Genomic DNA, 10,075 nt, shown 5'->3' with positions numbered 1-10,075 from the left:
AACACTTCTAACACCTCTACCCAACACACCAGAGAACCTGTAACACTTCTAACACCTCTACCCAACACACCAGAGAACCTGTAACACTTCTAACACCTCTACCCAACACACCAGAGAACCTGTAACACTCTAACACCTCTACAACCACACCAGAGAACCTGTAACACTTCTAACACCTCTACCCAACACACCAGGAACCTGTAACACTTCTAACACCTCTACCAACACACCAGAGAACCTGTAACCACTTCTAACACCTCTACCCAACACACCAGAGAACCTGTAACACTTCTAACACCTCTACCCAACACACCAGAGAACCTGTAAACACCTCTACCCAACACACCAGAGAACCTGTAACACTTCTAAACCTCTACCCAACACACCAGAGAACCTGTAACACCTCTAACCAACACACCAGAGAACCTGTAACACCTCTACCCAACACACCAGAGAACCTGTAACACTTCTAACACCTCTACCCAACACACCAGAGAACCTGTAACACTTCAACACCTCTACCCAACACACCAGAGAACCTGTAACACCTCTACCCAACACACCAGAGAACCTGTAACACTCTACCCAAACACACCAGAGAAACCTGTAACACTTCTAACACCTCTACCCAACACACCAGAGAACCTGTAACACCTCTACCCAACACACCAGAGAACCTGTAACACTTCTACCCAACACACCAGAGAACCTGTAACACTTCTAACACCTCTACCAACACACCAGAAAAAACCTGTAACACTTCTAACACCTCTACCCAACACACCAGAGAACCTGTAACACCTCTACCAACACACCAGAGAACCTGTAACACTTCTAACACCTCTACCCAACACACCAGAGAACCTGTAACACTTCTAACACCTCTACCCAACCACAGAGAACCGTAACACTCTACCCACACACCAGAGAACCTGTAACACTTCTAACACTCTACCCAACACACCAGAGAACTGTAACACTTCTAACACCTCTACCAACACACCAGAGAACCTGTAACACTTCTAACACCTCTACCCAACACACCAGAGAACCTGTAACACTTCTAACACCTCTACCCAACACACCAGAGAACCTGTAACACCTCTACCCACACACCAGAGAACCTGTAACACCTTACCCAACACACCAGAGAACCTGTAACACCTCTACCCAACACACCAGAGAACCTGTAACACCCTCTACCCAACACACCAGAGAACCTGTAACACCTCTACCCAACACACCGAGAACCTGTAACACCTCGACCCAACACACCAGAGAACCTGTAACACCTCGACCCAACACACCAGAGACCTGTAACACCTCTACCCAACACACCAGAGAAACCTGTAACCACTTCTACCAACACACCAGAGAACCTGTAACACCTCTACACTCTAACCCAACCACACCAGAGACCTGTAAACACTCTACCCAACACACCAGAGAACCTGTAACACTTCTACCCAACACACCAGAGAACTGCAACACATCTAACACCTCTACCCAACACACCAGAAAACCTGTAACACCTCTACCCAACACACCAGAGAACCTGTAAACACTTCTAACACCTCTACCCAACACACCAGAGAACCTGTAACACCTCGACCCAACACCCAGAGAACCTGTAACACTTCTACCCAACACACCAGAGAACCTGTAACACTTCTAACACCTCTACCCAACAACCAGATAACCTGTAACACCTCTACCCAACACACCAGAAAAACCTGTAACACCTCTACCCAACACACCAGAGAACCTGTAACACCTCGACCCAACACACCAGAGAACCTGTAACACATCTAACACCTCTACCCAACACACCAGAGAACCTGTAACACTTCTAACACCTCTACCCAACACACCAGAGACACTGTAACACCTCTACCCAACACCCAGAGACTGTAACACCTCTACCCAACACACCAGAGAACCTGTAACAACATCTAACACCTCTACCCAACACACCAGAAACCTGTAACACCTCTACCCAACACACCAGAGAACCTGTAACACATCTAACACCTCTACCCAACACACCAGAGAACCTGTAAACCACCTCTACCCAACACACCAGAGAACCTGTAACACATCTAACACCTCTACCCAACACACCAGAGAAACCTGTAACACCTCGACCCAACACACCAGAGAACCTTAACACCTCTACCCCAACACACCAGAGAACCTGTAACACCTCGACCCAACACACCGAGAGACCTGTAACACCTCTACCCAACACACCAAAGAACCTGTAACACCTCTACCCAACACACCAAAAATCTGTAACACCTCTACCCAACACACCAGAGAACCTGTAACACTTCTACCCAACACACCAGAGAACCTGTAACACCTCTACCGAACACACCAAGAGAACCTGTAACACTTCTAACACCTCTACCCAACACACAGAGAACCTGTAACACTTCTAACACCTCTACCCAACACACCAGAGAACCTGTAACACCTCGACCCAACACACCAGAGAACCTGTAACACCTCTACCCAACACACCAGAGAACCTGTAACACCTCGACCCAACACACCAGAGAACCTGTAACACCTCTACCCAACACACCGAGAAACCTGTAACACTTCTACCCAACACACCAGAGAACCTGTAACACCTCGACCCAACACACCAGAGAACCGTCCATACATCACTTAAATCTGTCATCTCACTCAAACGCACCACAGAACCATATCACTTACATTTTTACTTTAAAAATGTTTGTAATTTAGCCGACACTCTTATCTAGAGCGACTTACAGGAGCAATTATGGTTAAGTGCTTTGCTCAAGGGCACATTGACAGATTCTTCACCTAGTCAGCTTGGGGATTGGAACCAGCAACCGTTCGGTTACTGCCCAACGCTCTTAACCGCTAGGCTACCTGCTGCCCTGCTTACACTGTACATAACACAGAATGGTGAGACAACACACCACATCAAGTGTCACAGATGACTGTTTTGTATTCAGCATTAAAAGTACAATCAATTGAGACCGGAAATATGTTATCACATATTCATACCTCTCTAGTGACAACCTTCACCCATTGGTCAATATGACTGAGAGAGAACAGACATCACATAGGGTGTGACTACATAACAAGGCCTACAAAAAAGAAGAACAAGACAATTTCTTTCTAGAAAATCGTCACAGCAAATATGCATGTAGCTGTATTGTACTAAGGGGAAATGTCTCTGGATAGAAGTGATTTGAGTTGAGATGACATAGTGTGATGAAGCGAAGGCCTTTCTTCCCTCTCTGCCCAGTACACCACTGAGAGGAGCAGCCAAGCTGCAGTACACACTGAGAAGAGCAGCCAAGCTGCAGTACACACTGAGAGGAGCAGACACGCAGACAGCCTGCAGTACACACTGAGAGGAGCAGCCAAGCTGCAGTACACACTGAGAGGAGCAGCCAAGCTGCAGTACACACTGAGAGGAGCAGCCAAGCTGCAGTACACACTGAGAGGAGCAGCCAAGCTGCAGTACACACTGAGAGGAGCAGCCAAGCTGCAGTACACCACTGAGAGGAAGCAGCCAAGCTGCAGTACACACTGAGAGGAGCAGCCAAGCTGCAGTACACACTGAGAGGAGCAGCCAAGCGCAGTCACACTGAGAGAGCAGCAAGCTGCAGTACACACTGAGAGGAGCAGCCAAGCTGCAGTACACAGTGAGAGGAGTAGCCAAGCTGCAGTACACACTGAGAGGAGCAGCCAAGCGCAGTACCACACTGAGAGGAGCAGCCACTGCAGTACACACTTGAAGGAGCAGCCAAGCTGCAGTACACACTGAGAGGAAGCAGCCAAGCTGCAGTACACACTGAGAGGAGCAGCCAAGCTGCAGTACACACTAGAGAGAGCAGCCAAGCTGCAGTACACACTGAGAGGAGTAGCCAAGCTGCAGTACACCACTGAGAGGGAGTAGCCAAGCTAGCAGCAGTACACACTGAGAGGAGCAGCCAAGCTGCAGTACACACTGAGAGAGAAGCCAAGCTGCAGTACACACTGAGAGGAGCAGCCAAGCTGCAGTACACACTGAGAGAGCAGCCAAGCTGCAGGACCACTGAGAGAGCAGCCAAGCTGCAGTACACACTGAGAGGAGCAGCCAAGCTGCATACACACTGAGAGGAGCAGCCAAAGCTTGCAGTACACCCCACTGAATTCTTCTCCCTGGCACACTGAGAGGAGCAGCCAAGCTGCAGTACACACTGAGAGGAGCAGCCAAGCTGCAGTACACACTGAGAGGAGCAGCCAAGCTGCAGTACACAGGGGCTGTGTGTACTGGTGTAAAATCCAGAGTCCACATCCCTCCTGTTTGGATGGATGCTTTCAGACATCTCTCCTTTGTTTCCTCCTCCTCCTCCTCCTCCTCCTTTCTATCTGTGCTAGCTGACAGAGAGTGTGCTTGGTGGAAGGGTTAGCGTGAGGTCCCTGGACCCTGACCAACTGGCCTCGCTTCACCTCAGAGTGGCCATCACACATGCATGCACAGTCCACACACTCTGGCATTTTACGGAATATGGTTGTTTTTACTGTTGGATCAAGAAGAAGCTAATATTTCAGTATCAGCTGACAGAAAGTTTGAGAGTGGACAATGGCACGGCCGTGACGTGAGTAAACCTATACTCAGAGCGTGACAAAGCTGTGATGTCCACTGTGTGTAAGTGCCTGCCTGCCTGCGGAACCACATCAAAGTCTGATTCAGTAGCTAGCAGCAACAGCTACAGCATGGACTGAGTGTCATGTTATCATGGCATCTGAATGGGGGTGAATCACCAACCCTGAGAAGAGTAAGAGATAACGTCACCCCATCTAAGAGCAGCGAGGGAGGGAGGGGGAGGACATTGCCTGTCACTAGGGCTCTGTGTTTCGGGAGGGGCACTAGATCCACCGTTCTCCTCTGTCCCCATGTCAACTCTGGAGCACTCACAGTCACCTCGCCTCCCAAAACAACTAGCCGGAATACGATTACACTTCTCTTTGAATCAATGTCTGGCTGTTTCCTACTTCTTCCTCCTCCTCTTCCGTCTCCTTCTCTTTCTCGCAAACACCCAATACCCTCCTTCTCAAGGGCAAACCTGATGCACATCAATCGTCTTTCTATCTGTTTGTTTCTGGTTTCCTGGCCAGGTTACTACCTACATCCGTGACCTTTCATCTTCACCCTCTCAGAGGTCAATGAAGCTCAAATCAATGCTGCTATGAAATTCCATTACCAGCCGCCTGGCTATCTTCCACAAACACAGCTCTGTCTTAGGACGGGTTGCCTTTTGACTGAGGCATACAGCAGGCTGCTAGCCAGGCAGGGCAGAAGAAAGACAGGCTCATACAACATAACAAGCCCATAAAAGCTTCCCGAGGTCCAGTTTACAGCTGGTGTGCTACAGGGCTGTGCTTTTCAGGAGAGGGGAAAACTGGCTGTGTGACTGCACAATACTCTGGGGAGAGTCTGTTATAACTGTTATGGTGAGAGCAGCCAGGGTTTCTGAATGGACGAGGTGTTTGAGTCTCAACTGTATTTCTCTCACTTTTCACTACCTCTCTTCCCTCCATCCCCCTCTCACTCTCTCTTATTGGTCTTTCCCTTAAAGACATAGGATCTTAATTTGTCCTATATAATCCTGCAGCAACAGGATTTGAACATTTAGTCCATAATGTTGCTTGATCAGTGGTTAGGCTATTAGCTGGCCAAAAGTAGGATACATGAATATTGCAATAATACAGTGGATTGCAAAAGTATTCATCCGCCTTGGCATTTTTCCTATTTTGTTGCCTTACAACCTGGAATTAAAATAGATTTTTGGGGGGGTTTGTATCATTTGATTTACACAACATGCCTACCACTTTGAAGATGCAAAATATTTTTTTTGTGTGAAACAAACAAGAAATAAGACAAAAAAAACTGAAAACTTGAGTGTCCATAACTATTCACCCCCCCAAAGTCAATACTTTGCAGAGCCACCTTTCACAGCAATTACAGCTGCAAGTCTCTTGGGGTATGTCTCTCCAAGCTTGGCACATGTAGCCACTGGGATTTTTGCCTAATTCTTCAAGGCAAAACTGCTCCAGCTCCTTCAAGTTGGATGGGTTCCGAAAGTGTACAGCAATCTTTAAGTCATACCACAGATTCTTGAGGTCTGGGCTTTGACTAGGCCATTCCAAGACATTTAAATGTTTCCCCTTATACCACTCGAGTGTTGCTTTAGCAGTATGCTTAGGGTCATTGTCCTGCTGGAAGGTGCACCTCCGTCCCAGTCTCAAATCTCTGGGAGACTGAAACAGGTTTCCCTCAAGAATTTCCCTGTATTTAGCGCCATCCATCATTCCTTCAATTCTGACCAGCTTTCACAGTCCCTGCCAATGAAAAACATCCCCACAGCATGATGCTGCCACCACCGTGGGGATGGTGTTCTCGGGGTGATGAGAAGTGTTGGGTTTGCGCTCAATTTTAGTCTCATCTGACCAGAGTACCTTCTTCCATATGTTTGGGAAGTGTCCCACGTGCCTTTTGCCGAACACCAAACATGTTTGCTTATTTTTCTCTTTAAGCAATGGCTTTTTCTGGACAGTCTTCCGTAAAGCCCAGCTCTGTGGAGTGTATGGCTGAAAGTGGTCCTATGGACAGATACTCCAATCTCCTCTGTGGAGCTTTGCAGCTCCTTCAGGGTTATCTTTGGTCTCTTTGTTGCCTCTCTGATTAATGCCCTCCTTGCCTGGTCCGTGAGTTTTGGTGGGCGGCCCTCTCTTGGCAGGTTTGTTGTGGTGCCTTTCTTTCCATTTTTTGATATCGATTTAATGGTGCTCGTGGGATGTTTCAAAGTTTCAGATATTTTTTTATAACCAACCCTAATCTGTTCTCCACAACTTTGTCCCTGAACCTGTTTGGAGAGCTCTTGGTCTTCATAGTGCCGCTTGCTTGGTGGTGCCCTTGCTTAGTGGTGTTGCAGACTCTGGGCTTTCAGAACGGTGTATATAACTGAGATGTGACAGATCATGTGACACATAAGTAAATTGCCAAACAGGTGGACTTTATTTAACTAATTATGTGACTTCTGAAGGTAATGGGTTGCACCAGATCTTATTTAGGGGCTTCATAGCAAGGGTGAATACATATGCACACAAACACTTTCAGTTTTGAATCTTTTAAGAGTTTTTTGAACAAGTTATTTTTTTCATTTCACCAATTTGGACTATTTGTGTAAGTACATTCTCTCTCTCTCTCTCTCTCTCTCTCTCTCTCTCTCTCTCTCTTCTCTCTTCTCTCTGCTCTCTCTCTCTCTCATCTCTCTCGTCTCTCTCTCTCCTCTTCTCCCTCTTCTCCTCTCTCTCTCTCCTTCTCTCTCTCTCTCTCTCTCTTCTCTCTCTCCTCTCTCTCTCTCTCTCTCCTCTCTTCTCTCTCTCTCTCTCTCTCTCTCTCTCTCTCGTCATCTCTCTCTCTCTCTCTCTCTCTCTCTCTCTCTCTCTCTCTCTCTCTCTCTCAGCTCATTGAGCTTTTAAATGTTTACCAATGTATCAAGGTTTCACAAGCAGGGAGAGAGTGAGAGATAGAGAGAGAGCGCAATGTGTGGGTGTGTGAGAGAGAGAGGCAGAGACAACACCAGTTTAGATTCTGACCAGGACCATTCTGAAAACCACAGCTTTCTCCAATAACATTCCGTATGTGTGTGTGCGTATGTGTGTGTGAAAGTGCACTTGGCAACAAACATCAAGGATTCTCTCCTACAGTATCCCCCCCATATAACATGTACAGTACAGACAGTTCATCAACTGAAACTGAGCAATGCAGTGTAGATATTAGCCATATATACATAACAAACATCCACCCCACACTCAGATCACTGTTACCATGACGCCGCTGATTGGCACCTGTTTGATAAGAGACTAACCCTTGATGTGGGGTTGATGTGACAAACAGTAGCTAGCCTATTAGTGTCTCTTCCCTTCTACTGCTTTAATAACAGCTGTGGCCTGACATTTTAGCCTGTAGCTAATGGGGCTGCCGTCACAAACACACGCGCACGCACGCACGCACACACACACACACGCACACACGCACACACGCACCCACACACAGTGGCATTTTAGCCTGTAGCTAATAGAACTGCCGTCTCCTCTCTCCTGAATCATTACACTCCAAGCCTGGCTGCACCCGCTCAGATGACAACAGCAGAAATAGCAAACAGGTACTGCACAGGCACTTATAGTGTGCAAATTCACACACTCACACATGCTAACACACACACACATATGTGCACATGCACACACACAGGCACATGTACGCTCAAAGATACACACACACAAACACACAGCCCTCTGCCATAATGACAAAATGACTTAATCCTCCGTCTGCTGTATATGACCAATACACCATAATATCACACGTCGCTATTTCAGTTGAGGGCAACACCCTCAATACCTTCCACCATTAACAAACAACCTCATAAGCTCTGTGTGAAAATATATATCTCTTACCTAGAGACCTTTGTGCTGGATAAACGCTAACCTGATACACCTCATTAAGTGAGCAGAATCATCTGACACACCTCGTACTCTGTCATAAGTCTTCCTACAGAGAAAACATGCAGAAGATGTTAGCAGCAAAACGACACAGGCCTGTGTCTAACGTAAGACAACACCAACTCAATGCATCCTTTATCTGAGCCAATAGGAGATGAAGTCATATCATATCACAGACTGAAGCATGTTTACTAATGCCAAGACAACAATTACATGGCCAGTGCCTTTAAGCCACGATTGACAACTCCTCAACAGGTCTGGTCAAAACAGACTGACAGTCGCCAGCACCACAAAACCATGACAACCATCACACTCAGAATGACTGACAGGTAACACCCCTCCCTTCTAAACCCGCCAGGCCAAAAACACACAAACCCTTTAACCCTACTCCCACTGAGGAGTGTGTGTGTGGTGTGTGTGTGTATGGTGTGTGTGTGTGTATGGTGTGTGCGTGTGTTGTGTGTGAGGTAGGTACCCTCTTACCAGTGGTGGAGTGCAGGCTCTCCAGGCTCCAATAGTGGGAGAGGACCCCCCTGAGAGTACCTCCTAGGCTCCCCATCCCTCCTCCTCTCCTGCCCCCCATCTTTCCCCCATACCCCCACCCCCCCCCTCCTCCTTCCTCCTTCCTCCCACCACACCCCTCCTCTCCCCTGGTAGGGGTACCGCTGTCCGAGTCCGAACCAGGAGATCCAGGGAGAGTCCAGAGCTGGTCTGGCCCGCTGCTGCCACAGCTGGCCCCGGCAGGGGCAAGGGCCCTCAGAGCCCTGCTGGGTCCGCATCAGGACAGGAGGGCCCGAACACAGACCTGGAGCGGGCACTGGAGCCTGGTATTAGTGGTGGTCAGGTAAGGTGGTTTCTTCTCCCAGAGACAGGTTACGGTAACGCTGGGTACTGTGAGGTAGGCAGGGTGGTAGGTAGGTAACGGTGCTGTAGCCTCTACAGGCCTCTCTAGCCAGGTAGGTAGGGCTGTATGTGTGTCAGTCGGCTCCACAGCCAGTCAGTGAGTGCTTCAGTCTCTGTCTGTTGCTCCTCTCTCTGGCTCTGCTCTGCTCTCGCCGGCTGCTGGCGCCTCCCTTCTCTTTCTTACGCTCTCTCTCCTCCATTTCTCCGCTCGCTCGCTTGATCGCTTCGCTCTCCCCCTCCCTCCTCCCTCGCTGTTGCTAACTCACATAGCCGAGCGGTCGCACACACATCCACACTTCAGGCTACAGCCACAACAGCTACAGACAGACATCAGTGGGGGTCCTCTAGGGGGGGCTCGGCAGCTCTGCAGTGCCGTTTGCCTGGGAGCTGACTGGCTGCCGCTGATGGCTGATGACTCTCCTAATGTTATGGTGCAGTGCCATTAAGGTGGGACTGAAGAAATCCCCCCTCCTCCCCCATCTCCCCCGCCTGCTGTTTCTAAGAAGCACTGGGGGGGGGGGGGGGGTATTGAGAAAGGAAAGGAGAGACAGAAAGGAAGAGACAGTAGGGAGAAAAAAAGAGGAAATTAGATTAAGAGGAGCACCGTCCTGCTATACTCAAGACACCGTGACTATGAGTT

At 48.5% G+C, this 10,075-nt stretch overlaps 1 protein-coding gene across 1 annotated transcript in view; it reads right to left on the bottom strand.

Annotated features, from left to right (window-relative positions):
• Positions 1–9,326, bottom strand: part of LOC111972989 (rho guanine nucleotide exchange factor 4-like) — a 71,156-nt gene extending 61,830 nt beyond the window's left edge. Inside the window, 3 exon segments of the mRNA XM_024000106.2 lie at positions 9,016–9,228; positions 9,231–9,287; positions 9,290–9,326. Coding sequence (XP_023855874.1) covers positions 9,016–9,228; positions 9,231–9,287; positions 9,290–9,311 — 292 coding nt within the window. The 5' untranslated portion in view covers positions 9,312–9,326.
• Positions 9,327–10,075: the final 749 nt, after the last annotated feature.

The sequence above is a fragment of the Salvelinus sp. IW2-2015 genome, linkage group LG14, assembly GCF_002910315.2.
Source record: "Salvelinus sp. IW2-2015 linkage group LG14, ASM291031v2, whole genome shotgun sequence".
Taxonomy (NCBI): domain Eukaryota; kingdom Metazoa; phylum Chordata; class Actinopteri; order Salmoniformes; family Salmonidae; genus Salvelinus; species Salvelinus sp. IW2-2015.
The sequence above is the reverse complement of the archived record's forward strand: the minus strand, read 5'-3'. Positions and strand labels throughout refer to the sequence as shown.